This window comes from Ictalurus furcatus, chromosome 12, assembly GCF_023375685.1.
Source record: "Ictalurus furcatus strain D&B chromosome 12, Billie_1.0, whole genome shotgun sequence".
NCBI classification, from domain to species: Eukaryota; Metazoa; Chordata; class Actinopteri; order Siluriformes; family Ictaluridae; genus Ictalurus; species Ictalurus furcatus.
Window position 1 is genome coordinate 10,158,507 of NC_071266.1, and position 20,159 is coordinate 10,178,665.

A 20,159-nucleotide genomic window follows, 5' to 3' on the forward strand; every position below is an offset into this window, starting at 1 on the left:
GATGCAATACAAATGTTCTATACATGCATGTACAACACAACGTTCACACGCTTACCATCTTTCCACTCCCGTGTTGCAGGATGCAGGAATCCGAAAAGCTCGTCCGTGGTCACGGCTTTCGGGTTCATGTCGCTCCACACGGGCTTGAGCTTCATGTTCGAGTAGGTTCTATGCAGCGTCTTCAGAATCTACATGCAGAGGTGCAAAGAGCATGACTCGCACCATGGCAGTCTGGATTGGAGCTTGCCTAAGAATTCTAAGTGTTTGTATACCTGGCTCTTTCCTGTTCCAGCTCCACCAACCACAAAGACAGAATGCCTCACAGCAAGCAGCTCTTCTAACTGAGTCACCTGTAGACAGCGGAGTGATCAGACTGAACAACTTCTCCACACACACACACAAAAAAAGAGAGAATCTAATCTGGATAGGTATGTGAGTAAAACAACATGGTCAAGAGAAACCAGTGTTCTGTCCCGAACAGTGAACTCATGTTTAGTTTTGAATTAGGAGCCTTTTTCATTTTTGACCTTGAGGATAAAGTTCTCCTCAGGTTGCAGCCGCAGCTCGCTGATTGCCTGACGGACGTGCTGCTCCAGCTGCAGGTCTCTCTTACGCGGAATATCCAACAGAGGAAACAAATCACTGATCAGACCCAGGAATATAGGCACGTCACTCGTGACAATCTTCGGCAGGTTGAAATCCCGTAAAGCGCGTATCAACACCTTAACAACACATTATTAATGCGTTATATATTCAGGTGTGTTACAAATGTATTACAAATATCGTGTTATAGGGGACTGTAGGAGACCGGAGACAGGAAAACAAACAATTATTAACGAGTACTTAACGTGTACTGTAACGGGTCAGTGCTAGTATACAGGGAGAGCAAAATGATCTTATATTGTCCTTTTAGAGAGATTAATGAGTTAGAAAGTATGGACAAATGTTCCCATGAGCACCTGCTCTTCAGGACAACTCTTGTCTTCTCGTTTCAGCGACCCAGCAACAACCAGCACTGACTTTATTGCCCGTAGACCCCAGTCATAGTGATCCTGCAACACCAAAAGACCACATTTAAATGCAAATCCACTTCCTGCGTTGTTTCTTGTTTCCAGATGTTAAAGATGGCTGCCGTTCAAAAAGCACTTTCTAGAAAATTTTTTTTACATTTTTAATTTCTTTAAGCTCTGGAAAATAGCAGATTTGGCAGTTTTTAGTGAGTACCTGTTTAGAGAGCAGTTCTTTGCAGAGCGTGTACAGGCTGATGAACTTGCGTGCAAGCAGACGGGCGTCTATAAATCCCTCTGCCACCAGCATAATCTCACAGATCAACTCAAAATCAGGAATCACCATGGCGCATGGCCTAACACACACACACACACACAGAAATTACTTACTTGTTCGTTATTATACTGGAATGGTCGTGATTGGTTAATAGTTTGAGTTTTTCAAAGCGGGTGGAACCTGAAGAGCGCTTTCAGGTTCTCGGGCAGTTCTGCTCTACCAGCATATCCTGGGTTTAGAGTAATGAAGATCCCCACGGTTGGCCTCAGCTCAATCTCCTCCCCAAGGAAGTAAAACCTGATCAGCATCATGAATTGGAATAAAATCAGTGTGGACTGGGTAATGAGCAATGCAAAGAAACACAATTTTCTGACATCCTGAATTAGTAGATTATTACTTGGGGGGGAAAAAATAATCAATCAATCTGAAATGTGTCACGTTGCAGAAAAAAAAAGATTTTGAATTTCCATTAATGTTATTAATGTAAAACAGAAGAAATTATTTTACTGTGCGCAGCAACACTATGAAATGTTGAAAATTTTAATTTACATTTATAGTTTGTGGTGTTATATTTTGACATACGTGACAGATTTTTGGAGTCAGAGTAAAATATAAAAATGATACAACGTGACATGACATGTGCTGATATAACCTCTGCTTCTTGTTGCGAATAGCATCTTGGATGGTTTTGACCTGTACGGCAACCACAGACAAAACGTCCACAGAGATCCTGTTGAACTCGTCAAAGCAGCCCCAAACACCTGTCTGAGCCAGACCCTTATAGATATTACCTATGGACTAAGACAAAAGATAAAGAGATAAAAAAAACACCTGATCTATATCTACATTTCCTCTAAGCAGATCGATTCAGTTCACATTCTGAATGTTATTCCTTACCTTGTAGTCCATTTGTTCTGAGCAGTTGAACACGTAGACCATAATGCCGAGCGAGCGACCCAGGTCCTTGGTGGTCTCCGTCTTTCCTGTGCCAGCAGGGCCAGAGGGGGCGCCACTCATTGTGAGATGGAGAGACTGAGTCAGTGTGATGTAGCATCTGTGCATGACAATCAGATGATGGCAAAAAATAAACACGGAATGCTATAAATTTTGGAGGATTTATTCATTTTGGATCATTGCATGCCGATTGCTCCAAGACAACACGCTGCTTTATCTGAAAGTTCTTTTTTTTGATACTCTGGATTAACAGAGTGCCTGAACATAAGGTGAAAGATGAAACTTCATTTGAAAGCTTCATTATTTGGAATGAAACGAGGCAGATTTAAACACGATGTGTGAGTGCGTGTGTGACAGAGAGACAGAATGTAACTAACCGGTCAGTGAGTGGTGTTATAACCAGTCGGTTGGTGTTACCCAGGTATTCATAGGAGAACTGAAACTGTGCATCACATATGTTGACATAGCAGTGCTTTTGCTGTTCATCCCAGCGATGGCGTAACTGAGACAACCAGGCAAACCCCTGGCCGTTCGTCACCTAGGAGACAAGCAGCATGACTTCATACAAAACATTCCCCTAAATGATACTCAAAACCTTGGACTTAAAAGCATATCTTTACTGGTAATGTTCAGACTGTGTGTTGTCTCCAAATGGTATTCCACAGAAACTTTACTTTTACTAGGAAAGTCGCAGAACACAGGATGTAAGGGAGCTTTGTCGTCATGGTTACCTTCTGAGAGATAAGCTTGGCCACCACATCACGAGCATGAACATCAATGGTACAAAGTGTCATGATCTTCTGGCGATCACCAGGGCTCAGCTCGCCTAGCAGCATGTTTATCAGAGAGTTCAGCTGGAGGATCTGCAATAGATGCATGCATACATACATACCTTAGTGACTGAGTTACTACATGATTGAGTGAGAGAGAGCACATGTAAGTAAATGAGTGACTGAGTAACTGGGTAACAGGAACAGTGAGTGGGTCAATGAATGACGGCATAAGCGAGCGTTCACCCAAGTGAGTGAGTGAATGACTTAGTAAGTGAAACAATGACCTGTTTTTTATTGTAGTCTTTCAGCGCTGTCTCGAAACCCTCCTCCACCCTTTCAAAGGCAATTCCAACATCCATCGCCCACCAAATCTGACTACCCGTCAGTGCCACCTATAACACACACACTGTAAAGTTGTGTCTGGATGGTCCACACGTCTTGCGTTGCATCCACACCAGAAAATATTGATGTATTAAATATTAAAACACACACCTGTGCAGGATAGTCAAAGAGCCACTGATCACGTGCTTTATCCTCATATGCTGCCACGGCTTCTGAGATCTCGTGCCTCACTGTGGAGCGCATGGCCAGCTCCAACCTACCCAGCCAACACTCAGCCTGAGATGGAGGAAGAGAGAAAAATGCGATTTTAAAAAAGGACAGCTCAAAAGCATAGGTATAATGTGTGTATATATCTCAGATGTAATTGATAAATCTATCTATAATATGATATGTATAATTCACCATCCAGGGTGATCCTTGTGAATGACCCTTAAATCCTACCATCAGGGTGCAGGAACACAGTGGATAATGGTGTGGTAATTCTACACTAACAGATTATATTTATCCATGTTAATTTCCCAACTCTTACTTAAGAATACATCAGTCTTCATACTAGCTTTATTCTATTGATAAAATGTGTAGAGTGTATAGAAGGTGTGTGTTACCTGTCCCTCACACACGCACGACTCAGAAAACGGCACATACTCCCCCTCTCTGCTGTACATCCCCACTGCAACCTCTACCCTTCCCTCCTCTTCTCCCTCATCTCTGAACTTCAGATCAGCCAGGTTATCAAAGAGCTTCAGCAGGTGCCGTGTGACCTACACACACACACACAGACATTTTATACATCCATACACACAAAGTACTTGTCAAACTATGTCTTTGTCCAATAGAGTGAGCAATGGAGTAAATGCTAATCCATGGTATCATGTGTTACCTGTCTGGGCTGTGTTCCCTTGGAAACAATCTCCAACAGATCAGCAGCGGAGACGAAGTAGAATCTTGGAAATGTCAGACGCTTTGTTTCCAAATACTCAGCCAGAGCTTTTTCACATACAGACAACCTGTAAAAAATTACATAAGAATTTAAAAAAGAAATTACATTTGCATTGAAAACTGAAACAAAACAAAATAATATCTCTGAGTACATTTATAATCTCTGAGCTTTTTTTTCCAGTTTCTGCAGGATGTGTCTGTGAAATTGTATTTAATCTCTAGAGAATTTCTTTGTTGTTGTTGTTGCTGCTGTTGTTTTAAAGCTTTGTGTAACACATACTCTAGTGTACCTTTGCTGCAGAGCCTCAAGTTTCTCAAGGTAGCCTGGCTGGTTCGTGACTTCAATCACATTTGCAGTTTCCACAACTTTCATCATCAACTCCTGTACACGCACATAAAGAGCAGACACTACACGTTGCTGGGCAATAAAATACATAAGTGAAACAATGGAGCTTTTGTCCCTTACAATACTGTATCACAGAGTTCTTGGGCAGCTACCTGGAAGTCGAGGTGGATGCCTTGAAAAAGCTCGGCATCGTGTGCCAGCTGGTTACGGATGTCCTCCGAGTTGGTGAAGATGCTCTGCAGGTGAGCCCAGGTGCGCTGCACTCCCAGCCAGGTACCAATCACTAGGTCTGCCAGCATCAGCCGCCGCTGCCAGCCGCTCACCTCCACCAGGAAGTACTCCACGTGCTTGCTCATCAGGATATTCTGAAGCTGCACCTGCACACACACACACACACACACACACACACACACACACACAGGTATACACTCCTACATCATATCCATGCATCGCAAAACCAATGCCAGATACCAGATTCAATATGATTTCCTGCTAAAAATTTTGCCTAAACCAAACTTTTGGCTTGGTGGACATTGACTGTCATATACATAGATTTTTGTTGTTTTTTTTTTTTTTACACAGATCAGTTTTTAACCTTGTCAATTCATACTAGATCGAAGCAGATCTACACTAATACGCCCATTCTGTAAACTGTTGAGTAGATTTTCTGATTAGAATCAGAGTAGATTAGGGTTAGCAGGTACAGAATAACTCTGCACCTTGCTGTTTGAACAGAAAAAGGAGAAGCAGCAATTACATCATCACTATGAGAGTTTTATCCTATTATACCTTCAGTTTTTCCTATATTCCATATTTCCTATATTGTTGTGTCTGTGTTTTGGCTTCCCCCTCATACCGGTCTGTTATGTTGTGTTAATCACCTGATTATCCTCCAGTGTCTCAATCAGGTTCTCGTCAGCTTTCAGTAGAGGAGTTCCAGTGCTGGTGTGAGTCTCATACGACAGAGACATCGTAGACCACGTCTGCTTGATCTCAGCCAAAATCTACACACAAGTACAAACATGACGTTTGCTGTATGTGAAACACAGTGCCATTCTGTGTGTCTGGTGCTGTCACTACCTTCTCGATGGCCATCTCTTTTACCGCTTTGTCCACAATGTTCTTCACTTCTTCTTCCACACGGTGCAGCTGAAGCTCCAGCAGATCACCCAGAGTGGTGTTCTCATCCATCATGAAGCTCACCTACACACAGGGAATAAGAGACAGAGAGAGAGAGAGAGAGAGAGAGAGAGAGAGAGAGAGAGAGAGAGAGATTTAGAGGGAAAGAAGATGTAAAGCTGTAGCACTGCAGTTTCTGTTCACTGGAAACAAGAGGCCCAGACCTGTTCCAGCATGACAATGCCCCTGTGAGCTCCATGAAGACATGGTGTGTTAAGGTTGGAGTGGAAGAACTCATGTTTCCTGTACAGAGTCCTGATCTCAACCCCACTGAACACCTTTGGGATGTTACATTCCAGGTGTGTTTTGGTGTTTCGTTTCGTTGTATTTTTTGGTGTTTGTTTCTCTTCTTCAATCTATTTCACTCACGCCGCTATTTCGCTCTCAGGTCTCTGATGATTGGATACGTCACCTGCCAATCATCATTAGGGTATCGTCTTCCACGCCCAATCCGCTGCCATCCAGATGTTTAAAAACAACCAGGCATGCTTAGGTCAAGAGATGTGAAGTGTGCGTGTGTTTTTTTTGTTGTTGTTGTTATCCATACCCTTGGTTGTAATCATTGGTTTATTGAAATCTATTCTGTGAATGTATGAACTTACTACCCGTTATCGGTGGTACTGGTGCCTCATGCTGCTGTTTGATAAAACTTGATGTTTGTTTGGGAAAAGAGGGCAGGTAAGCAGGTCACGCTATATACATGGTGCACATAGTTCTGTTTCATTCCTCCTGACCACCAGAGATGGTGCTACTGTAGTGGATGATCACAGCGCCAGCCAGATCAGTCGACTGATAACAACTTGTTTGTTTTCCGGATTGCTCGCCACTAATAAGTACAGGCTTTTTCCTTAGTATCATGGCTACACGCTGTCGAGCTACGAGCTGCTTGCCGTGGAGCATGAGTTATTTCCTTCGGGTTTTTTCTCTCCACAGCGTGCCGCTTACCTCACGGTTCAATCCGCAGGAGTATTACCCACTTTTGCCTAGTTAGCAAATTGTGTTCCCATTGTTTCGTGTTATATATGTTTTGTGTTGTACTTGTGCCTGTCGGTCCTAACCATGAGTGTTGTTGACTTTTATTCTAAGCTTGTGCAATCTCCTCTCCATTTCTCGTGGTTCATCCGGGGGTAGGAGTATTTAATTGGATTATTTTTTACTGCCTCTCCTCATGGTCGTATACAGAGGCTCTCCACTTTAGTGGCTATGGTTTTCTGGCCCCCAACGTTTTCGGGATGCATCCTGCCTGTTATGGTAGACCCAGTTCGTTCAGCAAGTCTCTTAAGAAATTCGTTCCTTGTTGGATAAGAGGGCAATAGAGGTGGTTCACCCCCTGGTTCAGAGGGACAGGTTTTACTCCACATATTTTCTTGTTCCAAAGCAGGATGGAGGTTTTCGTCCAATCTTAAATTTGAGGAGACTCAACAAGTACTTAAAGAAGCTCCCCTTTGCATGTTGCGCACAACCGACATTCTTTGGTCGGTGATGGAGGGAGATCCGTTCAAGAGTGTCTACCTGACAGAGGCATACTTTCATGATCCTACTGTTGTGCTTCACAGGAAGTTTCTATGCACAGCTTCAGAAACCAGTCTTACCAATTCAGGGTCCTACCCTTTGGTTTTTCTCTATCCCCTCGAGTGGTTACGAGGTGTATGAAGGCTGTCCTGTCACCCCTGTGGTCCCAGAGGTTGCAGATTCTGCCATATCTAGACGGTTGGTTACTTTGTGCTCAGATGAGTGACCAGGCTGTGCACAATATCCAGCTGTTACTAGACCATGTTGCCAAGTTGGGTCCCTTGGTGAACAGGGCAAAGAGCTTGATGTCTCCCACGCAATCGATCATGTTCATCGGGGTGATGATCGATTCATCCACAATGTGAGCCTCTCTGTCTCTGACGACAGATATCCTGAATATTCTTGCCCAGTTTCATCTGGGGGCGTCTCTCCAGTATGGGATGTTATTGAAGCTGATAGGAATGCTGATGTCAGCCACCCTCTGTAATTCCTCTGGGACTGCTTCAGCTGCAGCCCCTGCAGGTGTGGAACAACAGCCTTCAGTTGGACCCATTCCATCATCGTCAGATCGTAGTGAGTCACAGTTGTGTGTGTGTGCCCTCCGATGGTGGACTTCACCAGCCTTTTTGACAGCAGGCGTTCTGTTGGGGATTGTTACCTCTCATTGGGAGGTGGTAACAACTGATGCATCTCTCAAGGGTTGGTGAGCAGTTTGGAACCTCAGGGGTGTCAGTGGCAAATGGTCAATGCATTGGACTATGGCTCATATCAATCTGCAGGAGATGCGTGCAGTTTTTCTGGCCCTGAGACATTTCCTCCTGGTGCTGACAGGCCGCCATGTGCTCGTGTGCTCAGACAACACTTCGATGGTTTTCAATCTGAATCACCAAGGGGGCACAAGGTTAGAGAGCTTGCTACGGCTCACTCACAATATCCTCACTTGGTCACTCCCGCGGTTTGCATCACTGCAGGTTGTTTATCTGCCAGGGATAGCCAATCAGGCTGCAGATGCTCTGTCCAGAAATTGACTTCATCTGGGCAAGAGGAGTCTCCACCTGGATGTAGTTCAGGACATTTCGCAGGAATTTGGTGTGGCAGAAGTGGATCTATTTGCTTCAGAGAACTCATTGCCCATTGTGGTTTGCCCAGATGAAAACGTCCAGTCTGCTGGGGCAGGACACGCTGTCACACGAGTGGCCAGATTGTGTCCTGAATGCCTTTCCTCCAATTCCTCTGCTGTGGGAGACACTTCACAGGGTGCTTCTGATTGCACCACAGTGGCTGTCCAGACCACGGTTTCCCTTGCTTCTAACCTTGCTGAAGGACAGACCGAAGCAGCTTCCCCTAGGAGAGACCTATTGTCTCGCATTTGTCATCTGAACCGGCCCACCTACAGTTATGGATCTGGCCTCTGGAGCCAACTCCCTCTTAGCAGTCAGTGAGCCTTCAGTCGTTCACTCTGTTCTCAACACAAGGTTTGCACTTCTAAACAAGTGCTTTATGCCTGTCGATGGAAGTATTTTTTTACATGGTGCGAGACTTGTGGGTTTGACCCTATACAATGTGTAGTCTCAGTAGTTTTGAGTTTCCTACAAGGTCTTTTGGACAGTGGCAGGGCAGCCTCCACCTTATACATTTATGTGGCATCTCTGTGCACCATTCTCCTGTGGATGGCTTGTCATTGGACTCCCATAACTTCAATTCAATTCAATTCAATTTTATTTGTATAGCGCTTTTTACAATAGACATTGTCTCAAAGCAGCTTTACAGAAATATCAACATGGTATACAGATATTAAAGGTGCGAATTTATCCCAACTGAGCAAGCCACTGAGTGGCGACGGTGGCAAGGAAAAACTCCCTAAGATGTTTTAAGAGGAAGAAACCTTGAGAGGAACCCGACTCAGAAGGGAACCCATCCTCATCTGGGTAACAACAGATAGTGTGAAAAAGTTCATCATGGATTTATATGAAGTCTGTATGGCCTTAGGAGCAGCCATAGTCCCAGCAGTCTGGAATTAGAGAAGATTTGAGCTCCATCCAGAGGCAGAAAGGATCTGGATCTCTAGTATCTCCATAAATTCATGTGGGGCTCGGCGAAAGGAGAGAGGGAGAAAAAAGATAATTATGACTGCGAAGTAGTAGAACAGAATCTAGTCAGGGTAGGCTTGAGTAAACAAATACGTTTTAAGCCTAGACTTAAACACTGAGACTGTGTCTGAGTCCCGAACACTAATAGGAAGACTGTTCCATAACTGTGGGGCTCTATAAGAGAAAGCTCTTCCCCCTGCTGTAGCCTTCACTATTCGAGGTACCGTCAAATAGCCTGCATCTTTTGATCTAAGTAGGCGTGGCGGATTATATAAAACCAAAAGGTCACTTAGATATTGTGGCGCGAGACCATTTAGTGCTTTATAGGTTAATAAAAGTATTTTATAGTTAATGCGAGATTTTACTGGGAGCCAATGCAGTATTGATAATATCGGTGTGATATGGTCGTACCTTCTAGTTCTAGTTAGGACTCTAGCAGCTGCATTCTGGACTAACTGGAGCTTATTTATATTCCTACTGGAACATCCAGACAGTAAGGCATTACAGTAATCTAATCTAGAGGTGACGAATGCATGAACTAGTATTTCCGCATCATGTAGTGACAATATGTTTCTTATTTTAGAAATATTTCTGAGATGAAAGAAGGCTATCCTAGTAATATTATCTACATGAGCATCAAATGATAGGCTGGAGTCAATAATCACTCCAAGGTCTTTAACTGCTGCACATGATGAAACAGAAAGACCATCCAGAGTAACCATGTGATCAGAAAGATTACTTCTAGCTACACGTGGGCCTAATAAAAGTATTTCTGTTTTATCAGAATTAAGTAGAAGGAAGTTAGTTAACATCCAATGTCTAATGTCCTTTACACAATCCTCAGCTTTACTAAGCTTCTGTCTGTCCTCTGGCTTCGCTGAAACATACAACTGTGTATCATCAGCATAACAGTGGAAGCTAATTCCATGTTTACGAATAATTTGACCTAGGGGTAGCATATATAAAGTAAAGAGCAGTGGGCCTAAAACAGAACCCTGTGGAACTCCAAAAGTAACCTCAGTACGCATGGAGAATTCACCATTTACATCTACAAACTGATAACGATCGGTCAGATAAGACCTGAGCCAGGAGAGGACTGTTCCCTTAATACCAACAACATTTTCTAATCTATCAAGGAGAATAGTGTGATCTATAGTATCAAAAGCTGCACTAAGGTCGAGTAACACAAGCAGAGAGACACAACCCTGATCGTAGGTCAGTAGAAGGTCATTTACTACTTTAACTAATGCTGTCTCTGTGCTATGATGAGGTCTAAACCCTGACTGATACATTTCATGAATGTTATTCCTACCTAAGTACGAGCATAACTGCTTTGCTACAACCTTTTCTAAAATCTTAGAGATGAAGGGGAGATTTGATATTGGTCTATAGCTGGACAATTGAGACGGGTCAAGATCAGGTTTTTTAATCAAGGGTTTAATAACTGCTAATTTAAGTGATTTAGGTACATAGCCAGTGCTTAGGGAAGAATTGATTATATTTAGAAGTGGTTCAATTACTCCTGGACAAATCTGTTTAAACAAACATGTAGGTACGGGATCTAGTATGCAAGTTGATGAATTGGCTGAAGAGATTAATGTAGCTAGTTCGGTCTCTCTAAGCGAAGCAAAATACTCTAAACATTGATCTGATATTGCTACATTGTCATGTAATGGGTTTGTTACAGTACTGTCCGGTTTTAATTTAATGGCCTGTATTTCACGTCTAATATTTTCAACCTTATCGATGAAAAATTTCATGAAATCTTCACTGCTATGTAATGATTGAGTGTTTCTCTCTGTAGTGGTTTTATTCCTAGTTAATTTTGCTACTGTGTTGAAAAGGAATCTAGAATTGTTTTTGTTGTCTCCTATTAAGGTGGAGAAATAGATTTTTCTAGCATCGCCAAGAGATTTCCTATATTTCAGTAGGCTCTCCTTCCATGCTGTTTGAAATATCACCAGTTTGGTTTGACGCCATTTACGTTCTAATTGTCCAGTTGTCTGTTTTAAGGTTCGCGTTTGATCGTTATACCAGGGTGCTAATTTTTTTTCTCTAATTATTTTCCTTTTGAGTGGAGCCACTCTATCTAGCGTGTAGCGGAGTGTCAACTCCAAGCTTTCAGTCGCCTGATCGAGTTCTATGTGATCTGACGGTGATCCAAATCTAATTGATGTTTCTGCGAGGTTATTTATGAAGCTCGGTGCAGTAGCTGATGTGTAGGTACGTTTTACGCGGTAGCGAGGCGAGGTGGAAATATTATGATCAATTCGTATTATGAACGAGATAAGATAATGGTCTGAGACAACTTCAGACTGCGGAAGAATGATAATATTTTCTATACTTAGTCCGTATGTTAGTATGAGGTCAAGAGTGTGACCACCATTATGAGTAGGCCCGATTACGTTCTGATTAATCCCTACTGAATCTAAGATGGACACAACCGCTAATCTTAGAGGGTCTTCCAGGTTATCAAAATGAATATTAAAGTCTCCGACGATTAATGCTTTATCTACAGACACAACCAGGTTTGAGACAAAGTCTGCAAATTCACTAAGAAATTCAGTATATGGCCCTGGGGGTCTGTAAATAATAATTAGAGGAATTGACTTATTTTTTGTGGCTACATAACTTATACTGGTATAAAGAATTTCAAAAGAATTAAATTTATGCTTAGGTTTTTGATAACCTGGTTTGCAGTTTCTTAAAGGGTGCGAGGCGCCTCAATCCGGCTTGTTCTCCCTGTTCTCTGGTGTGGAGTTTGCCTCTGGTTTTGGAGTTCCTTTTCCCATCCCCCTTTGAAACATTGGAGGGGACAGGTCTTAGGTAGAAGTCATTGAGGTCAGCTTTTCTTCTGGTTGTGACATCTACAAAAAGGGCTGGTGAGCTTCACGCTCTGTCCATGAGTCAGTCATGCATTCTGGCCGAATCCAACATTCCTTCCTAAGGTGCTCCTGCATCAGTTCATTAATCAGTCCATTGAGCTGTGTTCCTTCCAGCTGCGGGACCTTGAGCAGCGTTCTCTGCTCCTGTGCCCAGTACGGGCCTTGAGGTGCTACATAGAGGCTACGGCACAGTTAAGACAGTCGGAACAGTTGCATGTCTGTTATGGAGGTGTTAAGAAGATTGCCCCTCTGTCTAAATAGAAGCTGTCATGGTGGGTAGTTGAGGTTATTGCCTTAGCATATAAATAGGCCCAACAACCCATGCCCAGGTCCGTCATTTGCCATTCCACCAGGGCTGTTTCATCTTCATGGGCTGCCTGCAAGGGTGTCTCTCTTTGTGACATCTGAGCTGCAGCGAAATGGTCCTCTCTCTGTACCTTCGCGAAATTCTATAATGTCAACATTGCTTCATCGTAGGATGCGAGTTCAGCTGTGCTTTGCCGGTGACCCCTGGTCTTTTCTGGTGAGTTACTCCTTGTGACTTTTCTGGTACGAGTCATCCACTACGACAGCACCGTCTCTGGTGGTGAAACACAATAGAACAGAACCCTAGTTACTGATGTAACCGTGATTCTGTGAATTCTGGATGTGCGAGAAGACGCTCCGAGGTGGAGTACTGAGCTGCAGTGGCTTATATCACCGCCGCTCAGTTCACATCACCACATGACTTCGTTGGTATTTATTTACTTGACCTATCTGGCTGGCGCTGCGATCATCCACTACTGCAGCACCGTCTCTGGTGGTCATCCGGAATTCACAGAACCACGTAACCAGCATTTTGTATGCCTGTTAGGTAAAGAGTGTGCGCCACTCCCTGTACTTTTGTGCTTTCCATAGCTAGATAGAGTAGGTTAGTAGGGTGTCGTGTACGCCAAGAATTCGGGTATTCTTTTTTTGTTTTCTACATTTTGTTTTTGGTAGACACGTTAGAGCAGTGGTTCTCAAACTGGGGGCTGCCAGATGGCACCAGGGGGGCCGCATAAAAATTCTAGAACAAAAATTTTTTTTTAATTAATTTTACTTGTATGCAAGTCAGGATTGTCAACCTTTGCACTATGATGTACATAAAAATGTGAAACATTAATAACTTAAAACAATTATACACAGCACACTAAGACAGACACCAAACAGAAATATCCATTGATATACTAGTGTATTGTTAGCCACACACTGATAAAACATAAGGCTATTTAAAATGGATAAGCTTTTGAATAGAGGACATAGTCTCTTAGCTGAGAAAGTTAATACAAAGAGCCTAGCATGAAAAAAATGAAATTGTGAAAATTTGACAAATCTAGGGGGCCATGAAGGGATGCACCCTACACAATTGGGGCCTCATGCTGAAAAAGTTCAAGCCCCAGCACAGCAGCCATTGTTGGGCCCTTGAGCAAGGCCCTTAACCTTCACTGCCCCATGGGTGCTGTATCACGGCTGACCCTGTACTCTGACCCCAGCTTCCTAACATACTGAGGAATGCAAAGAAAAGAATTTCACTGTGCGTATGTATATGTGATCAATAAAAACTCATTAACATTATTAAGTCTACTAAATAATTAGACATGGTAGTTCAGACTGTAGTTCATATTTGTTATCAGTCATCTCCTCTTGTAACCTTGTGTTACTGCACTGTGAATGAGGCAGTTGTGGTAATGACATTTTGTGTAATATGTATATATGTGACGCTTCCGCAGTGTTGCTGTAATCTTACCACAGTGTTCTGTGCAATGCTGCTGCAACAGTGCACGATTAAGATACTCTACCCTGGTTGTGTGCATGAGCTGCTGCCAGTGTCGCTCTCGAACCGCCGAGTTCTGCAGTTCATTAACAGCCCGAAGTGACGTCAACAGGTTTTTAACGGTAGACTCTAGACCGGCGTAGACGTCCCACACACGCACCTCCTTATCTAGTGTCTTCATCTCCTGCACACATAACCCCAAACAGATTTATCTTCTGACCTCCTTATCTAAAGTATTCTTAATTAACTAACTCTGTCACAAATAGAGGGATTTAGAATCTGAAGTGTAGAAGAGAAATTTTACAAAGAAATGTGAAATTGTTGATATGGTGGGGATTTCTGTGAGGATGTTAATTAATTTTTTTTTTGAAGGAGTCTCATGTAAAGCTGTAGCTTTAAGACAAAAGTTTACACTTTGAGGTTTCGTAACATGACAAGCTGCATTTCTCTTTTTTTATCTTAACGTCTAGACAGAGGCTCTAGTTCTAACAAGAACTAATTTGTTTCACAGACATTCCACAACATTATGTAACTCTTAATGGATAAAAAGTATAATGTGTTGTTCTGTAATAAATAAATAATTGGTAGCATTGATGAAATGCGGTGTAAGGTATATGGAGAATAAAATGCTTCAGAATTTCTTTTTTTTTGGGGGGGGGGGGGGGGGGGTTGGGGGCGTTAAACCTTGTGGTTGATTATTTTTCAACAACATGTCTTGTCTTTTCAACAACAGCAATTGTCTTTATTGTTTAACCTTTTGATATTTTGTTAAAAAAAAAAATTCACAAAAACTGAAATCTAATGGATATCAAACAATTGCAAACGAAACACAGGTTTATCCAATAAATATATCTTTATTAAATATAGGTGTGTGACAATAATTGGCACCCTTTTAGTCAATACTTTGTGCTACCTCCCTTTGAGGTTGAAGAATACATGGCAAGGGATCTGAGACCATTCCTCCAAACTCTCCAGATCCTTCAAATTTCGAGGTCCACGCTGGTGGAGCTCCTCTTCACTTCACCCCACAAGTTTTCTATGGGTTTCAGTCAGGGGACTGGGATGGTCATGGTAGGACCTTGATTTTGTGGTCAGTAAACCATTTTTGTGTTGATTTTGATGTATGTTTTGGATTATTGTCCAGCTGGAAGATCCAACCACGGCCCATTTTAAGCTTTCTGGGAGAGGTAGTCAGGTTTCCATTTAATATCTGTTGATATTTGATAGTCCATGATGCCATGTATCCTAACAAAATGTCCAGGTCCTCTGGCAGAAAAACGGCCCCAAAACATTAAAGACCCACCACCATATTTAACCGTGGGCATGAGGTACTTTTCCATATGGCTACCTCTCTGTGTGTGCCAAAACCACCTCTGGTGTTTATTGCCAAAAAGTTCTATTTTGGTTTCATCTGACCATAGAAGCTGATCCTAGCTGTTCCAGTAGTGTCTGGCAAACTGAAGATGTTTGAGTTTGTTTTTGGATGAGAGTAGAGGCTTTTTTCTTGAAACCCTTCCAAACAGCTTGTGGTGATGTAGGTGACTTCGGATTGTAGTTTTGGAGACTTTCTGACCCCAAGACACAAATAACTTCTGCAATTCTCCAGCTGTGATCCTTGGAGATTTTTTGGCCTCTCGAACCATTCTCTTCACAGTGCATTGAGACAATATAGACACACATCCAATTCCAGGCTGATTCATAATTTTTCCAGTTGACTGGAACTTCTTAATTATTGTCCTGATGGTGGAAATGGGCATTTTCAATGCTTGTGCTATTTTATTATAGCCACTTCCCATTTTGCGAAACTGAACAACCTTTTGCTGCACATCACAGCTATATTCCTTGGTCTTACCCATTGTTATGAATGACTAAAGGAATTTGACCTATGTGCTACCTCATGTTTATACCCCTGTGAAACAGGAAGTCATGGTTGAACAATTTCCTGTTCCTAGTCCTCTAGGTGTGCTAAAAAAATTTAAATATCAGTGGGAATATACTTCAAATATATTTTTCTCATATGAATTCATAGGGGTGCCAATAATTGTTGCACACCTATTTTTAACAAAGATGTATTTTTTATAAACCTGTGTTGTTTGCAATTGTTTGATATCCATGAGAGCAGAGTATTTTTGTGATTTTTTTTTAAACAAAAGATCAAAAGGTTCAACAATAAAGACAAATTTTCACAGCCTTCTTTGCTCATAATTACCAAGGGTGCCAATATTAGTGGAAGCCACTGTATCATTATTGGCTGAGCAAATCATGAGTTATTCAGAATTTTAAAATGAACAATCATGAACTACGTGTTCATGTAGTTGCTCATGTGTATACATTTAAAAATCATTTCAGTTCCAAATAATCAGTGAGAGATATAACTTTCTCACAGAAACTTAAGCGTTATCATTTGTCCAACGTGTTTATATGATGATTATAATGGTATTTAAATCCTATATTTGTTTGGAGAAAGAGAGAGAGCTTTTCAAGACTTAGTTGCACCTTAGCAAACCTCCTGAGCTCCATGTCCATCTGCTCCACGTTGATTTCTTTCCATGGTGTCTTCCTCCAGTCCAAGATACTGCACTACACATCCCAGGATGATGCACACAGATCATGATTAAAAAGTTAGTTAAATCCAGGTCACTCCAAATAACATAAAATGAAAAGTCAGGAAGCAATGAGAGTAAAATTACATATGGTTCATTTTGTATTTATTATTTACAACATGTGCTCTACATGTTCACCCTTACGTTTTGCTCAACATATTCCCATTGGACTTTCCAGACATCCTATACTATGGATATTTCTGTTCTGGTCAGGACGTGATGAACCCAACGAATGAGATGGCTCTAAGCTAATCTAAAATATACTTTCTATCTATACTGCAGCAGAATAAACAAGATGGCTAGACATTACACCCATACGGGGGTGTAAAAGTGCTGAGGAGTGTTAGTGACTTTGCATTACTTTGACAAAGATGACCATATCCCACACCGCTTTGAGGAGGATGATGTCAGATCGGCACTGGCGGAGCTGTCTGTAGTCCGGGAAGCCGACCTCGAACAGCTTGGCGGTTTCCTGCAGCTTGCACATCTCGTTTTCCAAATGAGCCACTGCACGATTGGTCTACACACACACCACATGCAAAATGAGTACTGTGATTTTTATTTGTTTGTTTAAGTGGGGGGAAAAAAAATCTCAAACCTGCATTATCATAGTTATTAAGATCTTATAAGCCTGTTTGACTGGTTACTTGAATTGAGTGGGTTTAATGGAAGCCTCAAAAACAAGCAAGCGTATAAACAGTAACCTCTCAATAAAACAGTAACCTCCCAGTAGAAAGTTCAGGAATAAAATGTTCTACATCTCCAGTGATTAGTCATAATACCTTTGTACACACTTAAATAGTGAGCCTAATATGTTAACAGTTGGATTAAGTTCATAAAACACATCTGTACTAAGGGGGTTATCCGTGTCAGAAAATGTGAAAATGTTTAAGAAACCATGTCCTGTGTATTCACACACACACACACACACACAGTAAGGAAAAACCTTGTCAATGAGTTTGTATGGTTCATCATTGTTGATGCTGAAGATGGGCTCCGTACGAAACTGCTCCCGAAACTCGTGCTGTTTAATCTGTGTCCGGAGTGAGACAGAGAGAAAAAAAGTCAGGTCTGAATCTGCCAAATTGATCGGAGTTAATAACAAACATTTCTTTAGTACCACTGAAGCAGATATGTATCGTTGTCTTCCATTTCTTACATTTTTTTAGAGCTTCTAAGTAAAAATATAAACATACACAAATGTAGGACATTTTTTGTAGGACATTTTTCAGTGGATTTTCAATTGGCGCACCAATTTTTACCTTTGATAACACAACGGACCTCTTTTCAGTGCTTTTCGACTTTTCACAAGTAAAGGTGGAAGACTTCCTTCACTATATATTCACTTCACTCGTGTGTCCTATAAATTCAACCATCAATCTTAAACAGTAAAATGAATCTACTGTTTAGGAATTTGTGCAAGTTGATGTCCATGAATAGTCTACATAAATTAGTTAAATACATCTGTGTGTTACAGTCACTGTTATACCATGGGTCTGTCTGAATACTCAATTCTGATTGGATGGAAGATGTGCGTTTAAAAAACGTATATACCACATGTAGTTCCAGTTCAGTTTAATCACCGTTCTAAATTAATGTGCTGCCTATAAACAACTGTAACCATAGTAACATACAGTTAAACTCACAGTTACATTATCAGTAGAAATGCAGCACAGACATTTTAAAGTTTAAAAGAGTATTAGATATGTAAGGGATAATCCACGGCTAGGTGTGTGTTACTCTGTATGTGTTAATGTACTCTGCTTTGCATCAGGTGGTTCTTTACCTCCAGCTTTGCATTGTTTTCCACAAAAATCTACTCAGTAAATGAAATATGTACAGAAACACCAACTTCTATGATCAGAGGCATCCTAAACAGGTAAATTGGTCTTATCTTAATAAAAACAAAAGAAAGTAAGAAAATGTATATATCTAACAATAACACTAGATTTTAACTTTGAATTTGGAGCATTCTTTGGAAAGACAATGACTACTAAGCAAGAAATCTCAAAAAGCTTTTTTTTTCTTTTTATTTTCATTTAGGTGAACTAAACTTGTTTGAACTTTTCAGACACAACAAAATAAAACAAAAACACAACTTCTGGCCTACTTTTGTCCTCTTTTCTAAATTATTTTGTCCCTGCCACAGCCGAAACTATAAACTTTCAAGTCCAATTTGTCTGTGAAGTTAACATACATTGGGGGAAATAAGTATTGGACAAGTCAACATTTTTAATAAATCAGTATTAAATAAGTAATAAGAAGTATTCAATAAATTTCAGTTAGCATGTTCAATACTTTTTTCCCCATGTCATTCCACTTTATTACACATAGCTTTATTTATGGACTTTAATGTTGTGAATTCTTTATACTTGCGGATTTCTTGAGTTAATTCTGATGTCTGGTGAAAATTTCATGTGAACAGCTTCATTGGAAATATATTTACTGAAAAAAATGACGCATTCAATACTTATTTCCCCAACTGTATGCAAGATATGTATTATTAAAATAATGATTAAAATATACACAAATATAATTTTTTATGGTATTAAATTAGTACTTCTATGATGATCCTACGCACCTCGAAGCGGACACACTTCCTTCGGATGACGGCAACCTCGTTGGACTGTAGAGGTGCGACCTCGTGTTTTACGGTGAAGGCCACTTTCTTCAGATTCTTCCATTTTTCAGGCAGTTCCTGAAAACAGTGTGTGTGTCAGAAAGTATTTTAAATCAGGACAACATTATAGAACACAATATCCATCTCTGTGTGTGTGTGTGCGTGCACCTCCAGCAGGGCATAGACATGCTCCGGCAGCTGTTGGCTGTAGGTCTTCAGCAGATCTGAAGTAGATTTGAGAGGTTTGAACTGCTGCTCGGTGTTCTGCTGTCTGTCTCTGATCGCCATCAGGTGACTCATGATGTCCACCAGACCAGCGTAATCTCCATCCTTCACGTTCTTCCCTAAACCATGCTCGGCGTTCTCGATGAAGCTCGACAAGTCCTGCACGCTAGAACAAATATGGAGACAGAAGTTTAGCTCATTTCGCTGGAACGCTACCGGTGCCAATCAGAACTGCCTTTAAATAGCGCAAAATAATGCATCGTCGAAAATTCCAATGAATTAAATTTTTAATTGAAACAATTAGCTATACAAATGATTTAAGAACTGTTTCAGCATAACATATTTTAAATTCAGCGCACCCAGTTTCAGATTAACCACTGCGCAAATCAAAATAAAATAAAATCATCATCATCATCATCATCTTAAAACGGAACCTGCAAATTCATATTAAGGAATGCAAATTTGCTTTATTCAATTCAACTTTGGACTCATTGAAGATTACAAAATAGAGCATACAATAAATCTGAAAACATTCTAGTGAGACAAAAATCATTGTATACATTTTAAATGACACGTTTAAACTTTTCTGTAAAAGTGCAGCACTATTAAAAT

General features: G+C 41.2%; 1 protein-coding gene across 1 annotated transcript in view; it reads right to left on the bottom strand.

Annotated features, from left to right (window-relative positions):
• Positions 1-20,159, bottom strand: part of dnah9l (dynein, axonemal, heavy polypeptide 9 like) — a 58,314-nt gene that overhangs the window by 28,638 nt on the left and 9,517 nt on the right. The window contains exons 18-41 of the mRNA XM_053638642.1: positions 19,491-19,713; positions 19,284-19,400; positions 17,649-17,735; positions 17,064-17,222; positions 16,596-16,679; positions 14,125-14,283; positions 5,719-5,841; positions 5,520-5,642; positions 4,791-5,015; positions 4,583-4,674; positions 4,234-4,360; positions 3,959-4,114; positions 3,504-3,629; positions 3,296-3,403; positions 2,970-3,101; positions 2,616-2,776; positions 2,182-2,338; positions 1,937-2,082; positions 1,465-1,581; positions 1,225-1,363; positions 960-1,052; positions 528-722; positions 273-350; positions 56-188 (exon numbers count right to left, since the gene is read on the bottom strand). Of these exons, the coding sequence (XP_053494617.1) occupies positions 56-188; positions 273-350; positions 528-722; positions 960-1,052; positions 1,225-1,363; positions 1,465-1,581; positions 1,937-2,082; positions 2,182-2,338; positions 2,616-2,776; positions 2,970-3,101; positions 3,296-3,403; positions 3,504-3,629; positions 3,959-4,114; positions 4,234-4,360; positions 4,583-4,674; positions 4,791-5,015; positions 5,520-5,642; positions 5,719-5,841; positions 14,125-14,283; positions 16,596-16,679; positions 17,064-17,222; positions 17,649-17,735; positions 19,284-19,400; positions 19,491-19,713 (3,260 nt within the window). The remainder of the gene's footprint in view (positions 1-55; positions 189-272; positions 351-527; positions 723-959; positions 1,053-1,224; positions 1,364-1,464; positions 1,582-1,936; positions 2,083-2,181; positions 2,339-2,615; positions 2,777-2,969; positions 3,102-3,295; positions 3,404-3,503; positions 3,630-3,958; positions 4,115-4,233; positions 4,361-4,582; positions 4,675-4,790; positions 5,016-5,519; positions 5,643-5,718; positions 5,842-14,124; positions 14,284-16,595; positions 16,680-17,063; positions 17,223-17,648; positions 17,736-19,283; positions 19,401-19,490; positions 19,714-20,159) is intronic.